The sequence below is a fragment of the Morone saxatilis genome, unplaced genomic scaffold (assembly GCF_004916995.1).
Source record: "Morone saxatilis isolate NCDOM2014 unplaced genomic scaffold, NCSU_SB_2.0 Contig22, whole genome shotgun sequence".
Lineage (NCBI taxonomy): Eukaryota > Metazoa > Chordata > Actinopteri > Moronidae > Morone > Morone saxatilis.
In genome coordinates, this window is record NW_023339785.1 from 22,476,144 (window position 1) to 22,496,434 (window position 20,291).

A 20,291-nucleotide genomic window follows, 5' to 3' on the forward strand; every position below is an offset into this window, starting at 1 on the left:
GAAATACATATACTATTTTTAAATCTCAGCTAGACACACACGCATAACAAGAGTGGGTGCAATTTTGAATCATTTTATGAAGATTTAAAAAGTCCTTAGGTCCTTTCTAAAATAAAACTGCATCAAAGTGCACTGGAACTCAAAACAATCATTATTTTTTCATTCTTTCAAAAAGTATAGTTTATAAAGAGAAAACACACGGATTAAACAGCCTGTGTCAACTCACTGACACATGAAAATTGTTCGCCTCAGCCACCTTGCTCAGTGTTTGTTCTATGTCTGGTCAGTGTTTGTACTGTGCTACAAGTCACGCTCTCAAGTCAAGTGTTAGTTCACTGAATAAAAGGGCAGATCTGTGCATGAGTGTGTGTATGTTCCACTTGAGTGCTGAAATATCTTTATTTGTCAGGTCAGCAACCTCAGCCTGTGAATCTTAGATCAATATGTGTCACTATTGATGAGTAACAACTTTACCTGTGTGCACTTTATATGTGCATTATATATTTTATCTTTTATTATCTTAGAGCCTCAGTATATATTTAGGGTTTAATACATTAAATTAATACTTATTTAATACTTTAATTGCAACAATAGTGCCGGCACTTTGGTTCATACAGAACACATGTGAGCACCCGTATCCCCGCTTAATATCTCTGCACGCTCAACTCATCCCACCCCACGTCCATCACTTACAGCTTACTCCAAAAAAAAAAAGAAGCTGCATTGTATTTTAATTTTAGCTTGAGCTTTGTTTAGGCTGTAAGATAAATCTGTGTCAGGCCAACCTTGTCTCACTAATACAAACACTGCCTTCCGCTTCAAAATATGATGCAGATGGTACGCCACTAGTGTCGTTTCTGGACTTGCCCACCATTGAAATGATAACGTGTTTCAGTATCTGTTGCACTACACACAGAGAGGTTATAGGATGTTTAAATAACCAGACCACTTCCTCATAGTGGTACCAGTGGTAGGAGCAGGAAAAGTGACCCTACAACTTTTTTTAAAATCCACTCTGCATGCCTTTCAAAATCCTCCTTGTGCTCCGCTCACATGCTCTGGTTTGGTAACAGATCAAAGCTGAGAGAATGTGAGACTCAGTTTTGGACTTTAGAATGTAAGAACATGGCTATTTCTTATAGGCATAATGTACTACCCGGTAAGTATAGAACTCTCAAAGGTACACATAGAAAAATATTTCTTTATTACACTATTAACAAACAAATACCTATTAATTTATTAACACAAACTAACCGAATCTGAAGCCTTTAGGCCCCTTAATGGTCTGGGGCCCTAAGGCAGTTGCCCACATTGTCCACTTTGTCCTGTTGTTAATTGTTAAGTTGCACTAGTGATTGATTCTATATATACCTTGTCCGCTTATAGTGTTATAGATAGACTTGAGCAAAACTGTGTGCCTTAGGACAAACAGAAAAGAAAATTATAATTTTGGCATGTCTGACAGAGTATGGCTGTACAACTACCTTTATTTATCTTTGTAGTTTCCGCAGGTTACGAATGAGTGATGTATAAAAAAACATACAGAGTGGGGTTTAGCTTGGGTTACGCAGCATGAAAGCCAATTTGCGTGTGGAAAAAGTGAAGTCACCTGGCCAAGGTGACTCCAGACTGTGTGTGGTTCTGTGCATTATGTGTGTGTAAAACTGAGTGCATTTACCCCCAGGCTTGTATTTAAAATGAAGTTGTTGTGCGAGCTTGATTTTCTGTGAATTTATGCTTGGACTCTTCAAGTTCATGTACTTCTTTATATATTTATGTGTACATGTACATGTGTGGGCTGTATGTCCTCCAGCAATGTCAGTCCTGGAAGCTGGACTACAGTGTAAATTAAACTTTGGTTAAATGTCAAGGTATAAAAGAGGAGGAGTTTTAGAGGAACTAAAAATTCTTTTTAGTCAAAAAGTTGACCAACAAATAAGAACTAGATGGGCTTTTACTAATTGAAATTAAAACAAAGCATTTAATTTGTGGATTCCTGGTCTTTGGAACCAAGAATACTTTCTGGATTCACCCATTACTGAACTCAATACGGTTCACAGAATCACAGAAGCTGTATCTGTCCTCAAAAATAGCTTGAAGTACTTACTCACCCTGTTCACTCTTTCTCTGTCCCAAAACAGAAGTCATTTACTGTGCACTTATGTCTTACTTCTTGCACCCGTAACCTTGTGGCACTTGTGTCTTGAGTTACTTGCACATGCAGTTAACTAATTCTTGATGGCTTGGATTGCACCTCTTTTGTATGTCGCTTTAGACAAAAGCGTCTACCAAATGAATACATGTAAATGTAGAATACTATTGGGTCACAATCAGTGACTGAGTAGGATAATTTAAAGATAATTGTACACTACTTCAAGGGGTGAAATCATGCTCACTATGTCTTTAATGAGTGAGTATGTAGATCAGTGTCTTCCTGAAGGACGTTTAGATAAGATCTTTGGATGATGAGAGGATCAAACTACCACCTTTGCTTTACAGAGAAGCCTTTCTAACACTAGAAAAAGGGATTGTTAACCTGGGGTCTAGGGAAATATTATTAAATATATTAAATAATATTAATTATTAAATCTAGATATTTTCATTTCATAATTATTTAATTTACTAGAGGTTAACCCAGTGAGAGAATGTATAAGAATGACTATTGTGTTAATAGGTTTCACACTTCACTGTTAATCTACAGTATAGACAGTTATGGAATACCTAAATCTTATCAAATGTGGGTCGGCAGCCTGATGTGTATCAATTTTGAGGTTCTTGACACCAAAAAGGTTGAGACTCCCAGCACTACACCACTCGAACTCACAGGCTGCTTCATTTTCACATATCCTCCTCTGCCCTCCTTTCTCCTCTGTCTTAGTCCTTTCCTCCATATCTCTACCAAGTCAGATCGTATTTCAGAGCAACTTAAAACCCCTTGAACATCAAAGTGTCAAAACCGAGGCCTACTTTTTTTTTTCAAAAGACTGTCCAGGGCAGCAGGCATTGGCTCAAGTTGGCATGCACTGGCACACGTTGGCCCACGCTGGCAAGAGAGTGGTACCGTCTCAATGGCTGCCAAGTCATAGAGGACTGCCAAAGCAACTTCAAATGACCGCTCTCTCCTTCTCTGCTCCTATTTCGCTCTCCCCTCCTCTCTATTTTACTCTCCTACTGCTATTGTCTGTTTCTCTTCCACTCACACTCTTTTCTCTTCATCTCTTTGTCTTTTTCCACCCGCCGTCTTTATCTCCCGCTCTGAGTCTGTTAATCTGATGAAGAGAAAGGTTAAACATTTGGCTGGCATTAGAAAACACCCTTGTGACAACTATGCGTGTGTTTATTGTGTGTGAGTGTCCACAGAGAGTAGATTTATCCTCTAATGCAAAGAGAGACAGGTGGTTCAGCTTACTAGAAATACCACAGGGGAATAGCTGAGAGAGACAGAGAGAGAAAGAGAGTTACACACAACTAGAGCAAAATAATAGGAAATGACAATTCAGCCTTTTGTTTGACTTCATCAGCAATCATAAATAGATAAAACTGCTTTGTGGAATGTGAGATGGAATAATTAAGCCAAAATTTCAGTGGACAAACACCAGTTTATCACTGTAGTCAACCACCAACTAGCCATGCAACCACTCCAAAAGACATCAATTACAAGTCTTTGTCAGTGCTAAAATTACCCACATGAGCCACCTCTGTGGTTGAGGTTTAAGTTTATGCAACTAGAACTATTTGATTAAGGTTAGAAAACACACTTTTGACACAGGATGCAAACTGTGGTCTCCAGTGTAAAAGTCAGACAGTTTGTATGGTAAAAAACATCCATCCTGAACTCTTCTCTAAGGGTTTCTTGCAGAGGTATAACAATGTCCCTCGACCTCTGCTTTTGTTCCTAAGGGAGGCATATGTATCATTTGACCAGATAGTTCAATCCTGTCTCTCGATATAAAGTTTATACAATTTCAGTAAAATGTTTACAGACAATGTAAAATGTCAGTAAAATGTACACCAACAGCGTAAAAGCTCGGTAAAATGTGAGCTGTAATTGCTTTTAATTAGTTTTTCTACAATATCCACTTCATTACTTACATATTATAATACAGTAGCTGTTTGTAGCATCTACAGCATGATTAAATTGGGCACTCAGTAGTTGATTAAAGTTAATGAAAGATTGTAGTCTTGGTTTAATGTGGAAAGGTCCATAGCTATTTCTTTGATTGTTGTTTTTCTTTTTGCATGCAGGACTCAGTATGCAAACCACAATATGAAACTCCTGTCTTTTCCACTCCCAACATCCATCCCCGACACATCCATACGACCTACAAGCTGTACTAAAATATAGCAATCACCTCACTTGGAGAAATGTTGTCTGTGAACTTCATCCAGGTAGCAATTACATTACCCACGACAACCTAATCGGGAAAACAAATTAATATTACATGAACAAAATTTCCAAGGGACAGGGTTAGATAGCTTGAAGGTACTGGGGATGCACAAGAACTAAAGAAACTAACCTACAAACTAAAAGTCATTTTTGCACATTCCTGTTTGCATTTATATCATGTCTAAAGAACTGTGAAGATTAGATAAATTATTCCAATGATGGATTTCAAAATGTTTACGTGCAAATAACCAACAACAAGGTCATCACCGTTATTACTGTAAGCAGCTCTGCTCATTGAGGTGGATATAATGATTCTGATTCCATGCAGACAGGCAGATAGGAAAAAAGGAGACTGAAAAATGTTTTTCTCTATTTATATGTTGCTTTAGACTGTAACTGCAAATAAGGTTTTGTGTCTCCCATTCACGCTGCTTATCTTGTTTTTTGGACTAGGAATCAAGTACAAAACTTTGTTTTTAACGTCACAAAAATGTCCTTACAGGTTACTAGTGTTTGCTTACTTACTTTGTAAATGCAACAGCCACAAGTGTGTTTGAGGACATTGCTGCCCATTGCCAGCACCGTAACCCCCAAGCCACCTCTACTAGGCAAATTTTAAGCATTTGAACAAACAAACAATGCCTGTTTTTCTAGTGAGAACCGTTCACCACTACCGCTAACCCAGCCAATGAGATGGCCGGTGACACCAGCCAGGCTAACGACCAATCAAATAGTCAACCATGCAGTGCAGACGTCTAGAAAAAACAGCCACCTTGTCAGTCATTCCCAATCAACAAGCCAGCTAGCCAATCCGCCTGCCTCCCTGCCAACAAACCAACCAGCCACCGACCCTACCAAGCCAAGTCCTGCCAAGATGTCACCAAATGAAACAACCACACACCCACCCTGTTGGCTTGTCAGCCAACCAATTCACAAACTCACTATCCCAGAGGCCAGCCAGCTTTTTAGCCAGCTAGTCAAACATGTTACATTTCCATCTAATACGATGTGTTGAAGCGAAGAACGGGCAAAGCCAGAGGCATGAAATCTCTCATCTCACGCTACCTTGTTCACTATCTAACACTCATTATTTTGTTCTCTCAAAGTCCTTTTCTCTATCAGTTTGTCCTCTGTCTTTCTCATTCTTTGTCCTCTTCTCTCTCTCTCTCTCTGTGTGTGTGTGTGTGTGTCCCCTTCTAGTTTTTGATTCTCTTTCTGCCCGACTCTCAGAGATAGTCGAGTGTGGCAGGATAGAGGTTTGGTGCAAAGTCTTTCTCACAGTGTTACAGCCTCAATAGTAAACTGAGACCTCTCACTGTGCGTATCAATTTCTTTCTAAGTAATGTGTGTGTGTGTGTGTACTGGGGTCCTAATCATAGTGGTTGTATAGAGGGTCTTGGGCAGTCACAGCATGCCCTCTTCCCCTACTGAGGTCCTTAGGCCTGCAGAGAAAATGGATTTTCGCTTTTCTTTTCTTCTACTCATTCCTCCATCTATCTCGCTCTATCAGCATCCCCCTGTTTTTCTCTCCGTCTATTTACCCCTTCTCCCTATCCCTCCAATTTAACTACTTTCTCCTTGACTCTCTCTTTACCCTCTCCTCTCTCTCTCTTTCCCACCCACCTGCTTTCATTTCTTTTTCCTACTACCTGTGCACATCTTTCTTTCTCTGTACCTTGTGTCTTAGACAATGTTATTTTCCAGTTATTTTCTCCTGAGAGGGAATGTCACTCCACCTTTAATGCTTGTTCACCTTTGGTTTTATAACAGTGTCTGCAGGTTGTCCTCCCTTTCTAGCTCATACAAGCCCACATACTTTAATAGACACTAAGGAGCTGCAGTGTTTTGAAAATCAACAGGTAAAAGATGGATCCTAGCATTCCATATGAAATTAAGTATGTATAAACAACAGCGATACGCCCTGCAGCATTTGATGCCACAGAAAATCAAAAGCAGATGAGAACCACAGACAATTTTACAGCTACAACCATAACACGCCAGAATGCTTTAACCAGGAGTCATCATGTGTTTTCTATACGAGATAATCTCAGAAGATCATTATAGCAAGGAGACAAGCTCTTAATGGAACCTACCCTATTACCATCACCTGTCCTTTTTGTGCCAATGCACTTCTTCACACTGGGCATGGAATGCAGACAGCACCATCACAGATCAGAACTCATATATCGGAGCTCTTTTGTTCCGTCCTCAGCATGGCTTCAGTGTTTTAAAAGCATTTTTCCTGCCGGATGTTGTTGACTTGCTCAGACTTTATCATATTTACTTAATTTTTGTCCCTCTAGCATGGGTAAGTAAACCACGTAATAAAATTGTTTCTTTTTGTCTGTTTTTAAGATTGGGAGTCTGCAAAAGGTGTTTTATTTTGAAAATTGGATTGTCTCTGCTGTTCCTGTTTCTGACTTCCTGCCCAGCTCGATCTGCTCTGTGCACCTTGACGCAGCTTTCATCAACAATAGGCCGGCCACGTATTCTCAGGGGAGCAGAGCAGAAAGTAGCTTCTTGGATGCTGTTTGGCTCTTCAGCTGCTAAATGCTCCATTTATTCGCCAGCAGTCGCTTTCTGTGTTTGTCTGCTGCTTGGTGCTGTGTACAGTGGATATTTAGAGCCTTCTTTGCTAAAAACAATTTCCTGCTGCAGCCTACAATGAAACAAATGAAAGAGTGAACCATAACAGTAAAGTTGTGGACTGGATGAGCTGAAATTGCTATAAAGCTCAGTAGAACAGAGGAGGAGCTCTAGTTATAGTTGATAATTCTCTGTAGGTTCATCACTACGAGCGACCTCTTTCACACTGTCATGTTCTTTTCACATTGACATTTGATACATAGTTATTTAAATCACTGAACAATTTGGAGACGTGGACAGTGTCTCAGAGGACTAAAACCAGCCTACAGTTTTTTGTCTATAAATTAGAAATCTATAAACTTCGTTCAATGTGTTGATGTCTTTGGACAGCATTTACCAACAGTTGAAAGACACAGCTGCAAACATGTCTTCATTCATACTGATATTCTTGTTTACAACAAAGTGAAGACAGGATGTTTGAGCACTTCAGGGTCTTGTGCACTCAGAGAGAATAGGACATATCATATGCCAGCAGCTACAAAGCTCGGGGCAGACCTAGGGCATACTGCATGAATTAAAGGAGCCTGGGCCTCTTTGTAGGGGACATGAAAAGGATCAATGCTGAGTGTGAATGGCAATCATCTTGCCTTGGGCCAACAAAGTTCAATCTTCTTATTAAGAATTCAGCACCAATTTTTCACAACAAGACAAAACAACTATTTCTTATATTCAGTTTTCCTTGATGCCACTTGTTTTGCCTCACATTGGGAATGACTCCTGTGTGAACTCAGAAGATTATAATACTCTGTATCAGGCAGCATAGGGTTAAAAAACTGGGTTAGCATGACCATTAGCAACCAGAATGGCTCAATAAAGGCCAAACTACACCAATGAAGTTACATCAAACAGAACAGACATTTATTAAAAACTGTGCAAAACACCACTGTAATATCAGCTATGTAATAGATGGAGGAAAAAAGAACCTAAGATATTGTAACTTTGGACAAAGTTATACTAAAGAGAAAAGCTAAATGGCTGCTGCAGTGGAACAGAAGAAGATTACAGGGAAATTATTTTAAAAAATTCCATAGAAATGTGTCATTTTCCCCTTGACCCTCTCTGTCACACACATCTATCACCACTGACAAAGATAAGGCATGGACAGATGAATGGATGGATGGATGGATTAGTGAGTGGAGGGAGGGTTACACGTGAATGGATGGATGGAGTAGCAGGTAAATGAATGCATAGCAGCCAATATATACAGGTTTCCCATTTACAAATGGATAAAGATGCACATGCAATGGAGAGGTAGAAAACTCAAACTGCTATTATGAAAGCTTATATATGGATATTTTCACTATCTGGGAAAAGGGTAACATGCTGAAAAAACGGTAAAATACATGTGAACTGTCTGTGAGAACGGGCAGCATGTGTTAAGACTGAAGTAATATTAACATCTAAAAACTAATGTTTGCATAATTAAACGTCTACTGTTTACCATTGAAATATATCAGACACTAGATATATGTATCTGCAGTGTTTCCAAAAGCTTCACTCACATCAAAAAATGCAGGTGTGTAAAGTATTATTTAGCAGCCACACATGATCATGAAAAGAGAGTCTGCACACATTAAATTCAAATTCAACACTGAAACTCTAAACGCCCATCAAACTGACAAACCAAAGTATTGATCATAGAGTTTGACTGTTGCAATATTCATTAAACAGCTATTAACAGCCAGTAACAGTGTGAGCTGTCTTAGACCTTAAAATAAACATTTCTTCCTCAACAGTTTCTGGGCAAAACTATCCATCATCATGTTAAAATCCAGAACCGTGTCTTGATCACTCGATGCTAATAGCTAATTATACACTCTGGGTTAGAAGGAATGTGTCCTTTTTGTGATATTAAAAATTTTCCACGGATTACTTTGCAATTTGTGCAGTTTATTGCACTTTTCATGTTAATATCCATATAACATATCAGTCATTTTAGTTTGTTTTCTACCCTATGGTTTCTCACAAGACATCAATTGGAGACGTGCCTATAGTGAAACAGTGATATAGTGAGACAGACTTAACTCAACTGCCTCCTTGGCCATCCTAATGTTGTTTTCCCGCTGTCCAATATATCGTTAGTTTATATTCTTTACCTTGTTTCTCCTATAATTCACTGTTGATGACTGTTACCAAGGCAGAACATTTATAGTGATTTGCAAAATGTGTAAGCAGCGTGGGTGTCAAGGTGAAACATTACATCAATTCTTGTAAAGTTGACATATATAAGAGAAGATTCATTGTTGAACCTTGGCAGCATATGGTGATAAATGTATCAAACTGTGCATTTTTATATAAAATTATACGCATTTTATCTATGTAAGGCATGTTGTGGCTGCAACTGAGATTAACCTAAAGTTATTATTGTCCCTGTATAAACCCGACTTTTCATGTCAGTGAAAACTAATTCTGAAAAAAGTTGCTTTTATCTCAGTGTGCTGGAACTGGGCGGGTAAAAAGGACATACACAACATATGAAGGTTTCCTTATAATAGCAACAACAACATACAATATATAAGATCAAAGGCGATAAATACATGTACGTTCTCCCATTGGATGCTTCTTAATATAATATGATCCAGTTGGTAGCTTCCCACTAGGATAGGGGGTGCTGTATGTATGGGTGTGTGTGTGTATGTGTGTGTGTTAATAAGAGACCCTGAGACAATGACAGACACCAAGCCCTAATTAGGTTGTCATGCCGAGAGAGCGAGGGAAAGGCAGAAAGAGAGAGAGAGGGAGAGAGAGCTTATTAAGGAGGATAGGTGTCAAGCTCTGGCAGGAAAAGGAGGTGGGAGGAGAGCAGAGGCGGGGGAGGATGAGGGGGAGGGTGATGAAGGAAGGTAAAAGAGAATCGGGTGCAGACAGGGAGAAACAGGAGGAGTGGGAGACAGAGAAAGGGAGGTCGATGGAACTGGAGAAGCAAGAAGCCAGAGAAAAAACCAGGAGATGCAGGAAAAGGAGAGGCAGCTGGTGAGATGAAGGGAGATCAGATTAGGTGTGGGAGAAAAAAAAGGAGTAGGAGGGAGAAGGTACGGAAAAAGGTGCAAATGGAAAGAAAGGGGAGAGAGTGAAGCTGGTGAAGGTACCGACTGTAGAGGATCAAGTAGAGAGGGGAGATGGTGATTTATGGCACAAAACAAGAGGGGAGCTGTTCTTCTAGTGCAACCAGCTTGTAGAGTTTCAATAGCAGATGATGGAAGGAGTGAAACAAAGATGGACTCTCACTAAACTCAATATGTGGATCCTCTTTGGTTCAAGAATAATTCCTGTTTAAAAATTGGGTCTTTCTTAGTTTTGGCTATCATTCAGTTATGACGATATACTCACTACGTAATTGCTGAGATTTGAGAAAACTGAACATTACTACAATTAAGTGCAGTTGTCAGCAAACCAAGAGTTTAGCATGATTATCAAAACTGTTATATGTGGACGTAAAGTGAGCAGTTCCAAGTATTGTAAGTTAAGGTTGAACCAGGAAGTCTTTCTGTAAACTGGGATGGATGTTTACAAAAGGTAATAATTTTCTTGTCTTGCTTTCTTTTCCCAACATGTTGTTTAGAGAAATATCACAAGATGTCAGAAATAATAAAATGTAATTCATGTAAGATCCAAGTTGAGTGTACAAGTTCATTCTTGACCTTGAAAACAGCCCCCAATGAAGGAAAATTAAGACAATCAATGAATCTGATAATTGTGTCCATTCTGATTATCTGTCATGGGCAAACACCAAGAACCCCACTGAAGTCTTTAAAATAAACTTAAATTCACATAAACTCAACATAAATCCTTTCAAAAGCTTAGTCTTACTGAAAATAAACACACAAATTAGCTGGGTTAAAGAACAGCTGAGTTTTCCTTTAAGGTTATTACGTTAAAACAAACAAAAAGAAAAAAAAATCATGGTCCAGGGTTACTCGAGAGTAAGCGGGAAAATGTTGCGTGACTATAGGCAAAATATTTACTTTTTACAGATTTACAAGGGGGCATATTTTAATTCAATTTAATATGCACACACACACGCAGGTAAACAAGACTGTAAGCCTTGTTCTAGGCTACAAAGCCAACTAAACACACAAGTCAAACTAATTCACACACACACACACACACGTGTATCCCTAAAGGGCCATGACTCAGGCCAAATTCTGCTGTGGTGCCAACAGCCATATTGTAAATATTCAATTTACTAAAATGGCAGCATTCCATATAACTAGCAGGGCAAATATGCAGGTGCACACACACACACACACACACACACCTGCAATATCTAGAAACATGAGCAGTGCTTGGATATTCTAAACAGACCTCAGCAAATGTAATGAAGTAATGATGGAACCGTTTTTGAAGATAAACTCCTCATGTGCTGCCGACTGACCAAAATAAATAGCAGCTTATACTCTTGCTGAATATCTCAAAATATTGATAAAAAAATAGCTATATTTTTTAAAAAGAATTTGTTTGTGTTTTGAAATATTGATTACTGAGGCCATGGGGCATTATTTTCTCAAGACGGATACTGAGTAGTTTTGAATAAAACTTCACATTCTTTTTATTCAAATACCAAAAACTGTGCTGCGTTTTGCCCCTGCCATGGAAATGGGTAGAGGCAGAACTCAGAAATCTATTCCAAGGTTTTTCCCATGTGATGAAATCAACATTACTACTTAAGCAACTCTAGGAGCACCTCTGCATGTCAGAGTCAGGACAAAAATATTTAGTCTGCATGCTGGTAAAGTCCTTGCTGTGTTTATTTAGTCTCATGAAGCAAATGTGATGTGGCTGGAAGTAAAACTTCAAAATAAAGTCTGTGTTTCACTCAGTGTACTTTGACCTAGCTCCCATCTGGGGAGAGAAGCAGTTATCAACGATGCATCCGGCTAAACCAGAAATAAGCCCGAACCGTGCTTCCTAGCAGAGTCTAGGTTACTGCCCAAACTCACATTTAGTAATTTTACTTCAGGGTTAACTCATGACAGCCTCAAGCAATTGGTCAAAATGAATTTAGAACAGCCCTATGTGAAGCTGTGTGCTCAGTTTACCTTAGTACACAGGTGTAAAATCCATTGTCTTCCACTTCAGCAGATCTGAACCAGATGGAGTCGTCTTCTTTACTCAGCCTATGACCCGAGAAGATGATAGGCTCCTATAGGACACAATGCAAAGACAATATTAATGAAATAATGATATTAGTGTTTGAAGTAAAAATATTCCCTCTCTACCTGGTATTAACACTGGTTATAGAATTACAATCATATAGAGCAGAAAGGGATACCGTTAAATGTAAAAGCACCCAATATGTGTTATGTGAAGGTTCTATCCATATGACTCAGGTTTCTATATGCTAGAGATGCATATTACATGTATTGTCACATATAAATGTAATCCAGCCAAATCCTGTGTTACTAGTCAGATAGAACTGCTGGGAAAGGGGGACAACGTTTTATTATAGCACATGGGACCACAGTATGATTTATCAGTCCCTCTAGTTTCTGTGTTTTGGCCATTACTCAAACACAAGCAAGCCCAAAGAAAGAAACCGTCAGATTCTTGGTGTGGATCCAAATTACAGAATATTTACAGTATGTACAACATAATAATATACATTATAGTAGACTGTATATGCAAAAATAAACATACTTAATAATCTTTTATACATATATGTATACCCATACTAATAATAGATGTTTACCTGCTGCTCGTGGCCGATACCTATAAGATAATGGATAATTTCACATTTTTGTATTTTAAAAAGAAGTTCATAACCTTTATGCACACTTGAGGTTACCAAAGGTTAGGATGTAGTGAGCAAAGATGATTTAAAATTGTGTTAAAACTTGCAGACATTTTCCCCTCCTCTTGAAGTCCTTGTGGAACATATATTGCAAGCAGCAATCCTGTTGTCTTCCTCAGAAACTGAAAACATGCACACTAACAATTGTTAAAGTGTAACTAAATCCCTAAATTCTGCTAGCTCCCTCCCATAAAAAATGCAGCAGAGCGAATGGCCAGAGTGACAGGCGACAGACTGTCACTCTCAGTTAACCAGGTATGAGCAGCTGCTGTCAGACTTGCCTGAGCTTTGTGGTACCAGTGTTGTAATGTTTGCTAAACTAGTGGCTGAAAGAGGCTAGCTCTCTGGTGTTTGTGGGTCAGGCTACGGCTACGTGTTAGGACACAGTCTGCAGAGGTAGGTTGTGTTTTATAGGGGCGGGCGGGGAGGTGGGGTCTGTTGCCACCATATACACCACCTGCCTCCAGATCAGCAAATAGAGATGTTCCTTTATTGATCCACCATGGAAGAAATTCAAGGAAAATATTGAAATTCAAACCAGTAGGTGGGAGATCACTATGCATATCTGTAACTCCAATTATGAAAGTAAAGTGATACATATATAAATAGCGTAGCTAGTATGAAGGCAACATTGCTTTCATTGACTTAAAAAGTAACTTAACCCCCAAAACATTTTAGTGGAAAGTATTTGAATTCTACATATTGTGCTATACATAATAATGAACATTTTCCATTATTAGCCGATAATTTATCGACCCAATATATGATTCTGCATCCCTAATATAGAGTGTATATTATATGAAAACATATATATATGTATTACAGTGTATATACACTGATCAGCCATAACATTATGAGCACTGACAGGTAAAGTGAATAACACTGATTATCTGGTTATCATGGCTTTCAGTGGGTGGGATATATCAGGCAGCAAGTGAACATTTTGTCCTCAAGCTGTCGTGTTAGAAGCAGAAAAAATGGGCAGCGTGAGGGTTTGAGCGACTTTGTCAAGGGCCAAATTGAGTATCTCCAAAACTGGAGCTCTTGTGGGGTGTTCCTGCAGTGGTCATTACATATCAAAAGTGGTGCAAGGAAGGAAAAGCTGTGAACCAGCGACAGGGTCATGGGCGGCCACGGCTCACTGATGCACCTGGAAAGTGAAGGCTGGCCCATGAGATCCAATCCAACAGACGAGCTACTGTAGCTCAAATTCCTGAAAAGGTTAATGCTGGTTCTGATAGAAAGGTGTCAGAACACACAGTGCATCCCAGTATGTTGGTTATGGGGCTGCAAAACATTATGACCACCATCATCATATGAATGTTTTGGGTATTTTGAGTATACTTTGTTTTGTTGTACATTACATACGATATGTATTGAACTTAATGGAAGATTATCTGTCAGGAGAAATCATGTTTTTACTTACTTCCACCTGACATATGTTTTTTTTCCCATGAGTCTCCAGGAAGATTCTTCTAGTAAATAAATTTCATGAATCCCTGCAAGGATCTCCCATGGGCGTTAGATGGCCATGCAGGTCTGTCATAACAGGGCTGTTCTGTGTCATTAAATATGGCTTATGGTGTTGAATATAAAAATAAGTTGTTATTGATTTGTTAACTATAAAATGAAAAATATAAGCACCACATAAGATAAATTACAATTGAATATGATTGTTTCAGTTTATCATTGTCAGTGCTGGACTTCCAAACACACCTCCCTCCCACTGTTTCCTACCTCAACAGCGATTATTCTGAGTGATCTTACCTCTGCGTCTCCTTTGTTCTTGTACCAAATGAGGCGCAGCTTGGCGTTGGTGGCCATAGTGTAGTTAGTTCGAATGTAGCTGTAGAACAAGGCACATTTCACCCGAACAGGCTCACCGGCCAGAACATGGTACTCCTTCAGATCCACCGACCAGTCTATGCATCCATCCACTGTGAGGAGAGAAAAAGAGAGATGGAAAAATAGTGAGAATGTGTTGATAGAAACACTGTTTATAGGCCATTATACAGACGTCAAATGTGTCGCAGCTTTTAACTGCAAGGGGGAGAAACATTGATGGAAACAGAGAATATAACAGAACTCAAATAGGTTTGGAAGCAAAACATGAACAATCATCAAAAACACTGACTTTATGTAAGATATAAAACTATTCTTTATACAGAAGGAATGCTTTGCAGAGAGAAAGAGTGACAGAAAATGAGAAACAATGAAAGAATGTGAGTGACAGGGAGATTGTTTTATCTTGTTTCTTTGGCAATATTGTTCTTTACCTTCAAGTCAATAAAACGTTGAATATAAATTTGAAAGAGTGTGCGTCTATTGTGAGCATGTTGGAGGGGGCAACGGCGCAAAGATTAAAAGCGATAAATGTTATACTTTCTATAAGTCAAAGGCATAAACAGAGGGAGTTGCATGAAGAAAAAGTGTAGGATTTGCAAGTGAACATCTGATGTTTCCATAATTTATATACTGCATTTCCCTATATATTGCTCGAAACTGGAAGAGAGAGAGAGAAAAAGCAATAATTGAAGAAAGAGTGATAGAGACAATAGAGATTCAAAGAAGAGGTCAAGACCAAATGAAAAGAGAAAAAAATAAGAGAGGAAGTGTGCGGCGGTGGTGTCGGGTTGAGATCAGGTCAACCGGAACGAACAGAAAACAAGTTGTAGATGGAAGACAAGTAGGAGCTGGTGAGACGTAGAGGTCAGGACGGAAAATGACAAGGAGCTTTCCCAAATGGACTTTCCTTCTCCCCCCACCAATCCTCTCCCTCTCCCTCTCTGCCCCTTCCCTTTTTTCTTTTCTCTGTTCTTTGCTCCTCTGACTTCTTTTTTTTCCCTCATGGTCTGAGGATAGATGTGCTCTGTTTTAACTGAAGCCCTCAGGCGCTTGCCACAAGGCCTTCCTTCTGAATTACAGCCTCAACCCTGCAGCGATAAAGCCTCTGGGTCTGTCATCTGCCCAAAAATACTTCCATAGCCTCACTTCATTATTGTTTTCCTCCTGTTTGTTTATTATGTTATACTGGCAATAAGCAAAACAAATACATGTACGAACAGATAATGCGCTCTAAACGAAATCGAACATTATCGTTTTTCCCTGGCACCTGAGTTGCCATCTCAACAAACACACACATCACACAAACACTACTAACTCACACTGGTGTCAGGATCTTGGATGTACATTGTTTGATACATTGATTGTTGTCAGTAAGTAATCTAATTGATTTTATAGAATTTTTGATACGACTAGTGAGCTATAATGGGCCATTATTATAAAGGGCCATTATAGCTCACCATTATTAATGGCCTATTTTTGTACAGCATTCACTCTCTTTCTTTTTAGATCATGTTATTTTCACCTGAGTCTTCCCCTATTATAAACAGCAATCATGTATATCCTGATCTGGTATTTTCCAACAAAAACTTTTCTATTATGATTATTAATTTCCTCAGTTTTCTTTCTTTCTTTCTTACTTTCTTATAGGATTAAATACAAATCATGTTTTATTATTTGATGAATATTATGTTATAGCATACGTATCATGTTTCTGTATTTCTTTGGTACCTAATACATATACATAGAAGGAGTATAACAATTAAAATGGCAGTAGAGAGCAATTTAACAGTGGTTAAACAGAAGTGGTCTGGACAATAACTACATCCGGTATAAGCCCCGCTCACTTTTTTCTTTACACCTGAATACAGATATTTTTCGCATAAACAGATACATTTAGTAGCTTTGTGTCACACCCCTATATACCCTGATGTGGCTACATGAAAATAGCATTAAGCACCTTGTATAGTTCCCCCCCGCTAAAATCTCACTCAGAAGTCAGACATTCCTCACCGGATGTGGATTGTTATCATGGCTCCCACTGTAAGTCAATATAAACATGTTTTAGCACTCTGTAAAATATGTCAAGTGTAATTTGTGTTGAGTCAAGTCTTAGCAACGATTTAAAGACTTGATTTGCATGAGTTTGCAGCGCAAATTTACAACCAGGCACTTAATTGGTTACATTTATAGATTTAGCAATATGTATTAAGTCATACAGAGGCAGGAGAGATTTACCGTAGTATCGCTGTACGCACACACACACACACACACACACACCTAAGCTGATTTATTGCACACACAATCACTCTCTCACCCTCTCAAATGATTTAGTACTCATCACATCACTCACTATCTCTCTCTCTCTCTCTCTCTCACACACACACACACACACACAGTGTCCATCAGCAGTCATTTAATCATTGACGAGGTTGCCAGATATTCAGAAGACTACAGTCATAAAAACTTTGTGTGCGTTTCAGCATATGTGAATGTGAGTGTGTTTTGAAGTTTGCATGTGTATGAGAGAGACTTAACTGTTTTGAATGGTAATGGAAATGTGCGTGTGTGTGCGTGTTGTGTGTGTCTGTAGGTGTGTGTTGAAAATTAAGTAGGCCTAATGAATAGACCAGCCTGACTTGGTGGTTGTAAATTAATGAGCTGACACAAATTGAAGGTGTGAATGCAGTACATTCAACACCTAACACAGAGGATCACACACACACACACACCCACACACACACAGACACTTACACAAATACACACACACGGATGCACCCAGGGCATTACATTAATAGAAAATCACATTAGTTTGGTCTACTGGACTAATGCCTTTTGTTTTAGACAATGTTTAACACAGGTCAGACACATGCCCACATACACACACACACACACACACACACACACACACTCGTTCACCTATACACACACAATCACATGAGAATGACAGAGACATATTTAGCTGCAGGTCATAACCAAAGCAAACTCCCAATAATTCATTCATCGCTGCTGCTACACGTGCTTGTGCATGTGTATTAATCTATGTAGGTGCATGACTGGGTGTATGTATATAAGCCTGCAGTATGAGTGTGTATGGGCGAGTGCAGCTGTGTGTCTGTAGACATATTAAATGTGTGGGCGAGGTGTTAGCATGAGCAGATATATCATTCCCGTCAGCTCTATCTGCATATGGATGCTCCAAAAGAGCCGAATGGAAATAATCCTGGATAAATGGCAAAGTTTCAGAGTTTGGAAAAGTGCAGAGAGTTTTTGGGCAAAACACAAGCACGTTTGGATGCACACACATACACATACAGTGACAAACCTAAATATTGAGTTAGATGACTTTTTTCTTTTGGCTGAAACTATTTTGTCCTCAAGGTTTCTCAAGGAATGAATCTTAAGTGAAGATGTAGCCTACTAGCAAAAACGCAGAGAATAAAAATAATTTATCTTCTCTGTGTATTTGATCTTTAAATAGAATGTAGCAAACTATGCTTTGAGGAGAATTAAATGGCTGGATGTGTTTGCCAAAAACAAATTTAATAAGTTTTATTTAGTGATTCTTGAGTGTTTTTTAAAGCAAACAAAATTGCCTAAAACAAGCTAAATAGAATGGATCTTATTCTGCTCTTTTTTAGCCTATTGATACTATATTGGAAATTAAATTATGTCTGGTGGAATGTTTTACTTAAAATCTTTGAGGCAGAAAGAGAAAAAATTTTTTTTCTAGTGGTTATAATTTTTATGCAAGCTTCTAGAAGGATAACTGTAGACTTATTTGAATATCATACTTTGTTGATTATACTGTCAGATCGTGAAATGAAGGGTGAAGGGGTGCAGGAGCTACAGCAAATATCCAATGGAGACACAAGGCTTATAGCAGAGGGGCAAGTGACCACATAGTCGCATAGTAAAAGTGATACCCATTCAGTGGTGGTATGCTCCCTAGGAGAACATCTTTAAAAATAATTACAAAAATTGTGCATTCTCGTTGCCTTTCTAATTTGTCAAAAAAAGGAGAAATCACTTAGGTGTAAATAGGACACAATTTTTACACTGATTGAAATAGTGAGTCGATGACAGAAAGCTGCATCTGCTGTCATAGAGAACTCTAGCCAGTCCCTGTGCACTCCCAGAAAGGGTCATGGGGTGCGTGTGGACACTGACCTCTTTAGACCTGTCTTCTCTTAAACCATTCATGTCAGGCTGAACAGCACCATAAGCCCGGCAGGATGAGGCATTAAGATGAGGGCAAGTAGCAGCCAATGACGCTAACAGCAACTCTAACGACTCAAAAAAAGTGACATCAACATCAACCTTTGGCTGTAAAGTTATTGCTGTTGGGCCAGTCAAACACTCTTTCAAATCCATGGCTGCAAATGAGTGAAAATATAGAGCTACCTCAGTTTTCAAAACTTGAATTCCTGCTAAACTCGTTAAAACATTACATAAGCTTGCAGCTACAGTAAATCTTATATCTCTTGATTTCAACAAAAAAAAATTTTTCAAGCCCTGATGAATGACTAAAGAGACAAATTCTGAAATATGTTACACAATGTGAATCGCATGTAGTGAATAGTTACAGCTGTTATTTAAGACTGTTTTATTTAAGACTGTTGTCTATTGCAGAACTTTCTGATATGTGTTATCTTGTAAGGTGGTCACCTTTCTATTGATGTGTTATGAAGGTGGATCTGATGAAGCGGTGTAATGTCACAGTGTACCAACTGCCACTTGTAGAGGTCGCTGTCCATAGTGCTGAACTGCACAGGGTCGCCTTTCTCCCAGTGTGTGATCGATAACACACACCTTTCTGTGGGAGGTGCTCTACTAACAGCAGTTTGCTCATTGTCACTGGCCCTGGAACAAACTTCTTTCACTCAGAGGACGCTTTTCAGGAAGACTTAAATAACAACTTTTAAACATATGTTGGAGTTTTCCTGCAATATAGTTTATCAGTAATATTGAACACAATAAGCATGTTTTATCATATTTAATAGGCCTAACATTTGTGTAGTTTGTGCAGGGTTGTTCAGGCCTGTCACTCAAAAATAAAGCCCTTCAGAGCCCCCAGCCTGTCTGCACACCTCCCACAATCCCCTGCAATACCACTACAGCTGCTGCCATAATAATAGCTTGACCTGACCCACACACACACAGGTAATGATCCCGACATTCACAAACAGGTTCAAACACACATGCACACTCACACAAGAGAAAATAGAGGGAGTCAGACACATACACAGAAATGGGAGCACGGTCCAAAAAAGACACTGCAAGTACACACACACACATACACACACACACACACACACACACACATGCACAAGTCTATCACCACTGCAGGGCAATTTATACCCAGGTGAGAGGGAAAAGAACAGAGGGGAAAAAAAGGAGAAAAAAAGCAGAGAAAGAAGGGAAAAGAATAGAGAGTGAGAGAGAGAGGGAGAGAGAGAGAGAGTACCTGCCATTTGGCCCAGTGTTTTGTGCTGATGTTCAATTTCAGCACACAGTCGACTTGATGGTTACTTATTTTTCTCTGAACACATTTTATGAGAATAGGCTTTAACCTAGATAGAGCTTTATGGTGAGAAGACATACTGTATGTGTATGTGTGTGTGT

The 20,291-nt window shown here is 39.0% G+C and overlaps 1 protein-coding gene across 1 annotated transcript in view; it reads right to left on the reverse strand.

Annotated features, from left to right (window-relative positions):
• il1rapl2 (interleukin 1 receptor accessory protein-like 2) overlaps nucleotides 1-20,291 on the reverse strand; it is a 286,063-nt gene that overhangs the window by 115,050 nt on the left and 150,722 nt on the right. Inside the window, exons 2-3 of the mRNA XM_035668767.1 lie at nucleotides 14,592-14,761; nucleotides 12,073-12,176 (exon numbers count right to left, since the gene is read on the reverse strand). Of these exons, the coding sequence (XP_035524660.1) occupies nucleotides 12,073-12,176; nucleotides 14,592-14,761 (274 nt within the window). The remainder of the gene's footprint in view (nucleotides 1-12,072; nucleotides 12,177-14,591; nucleotides 14,762-20,291) is intronic.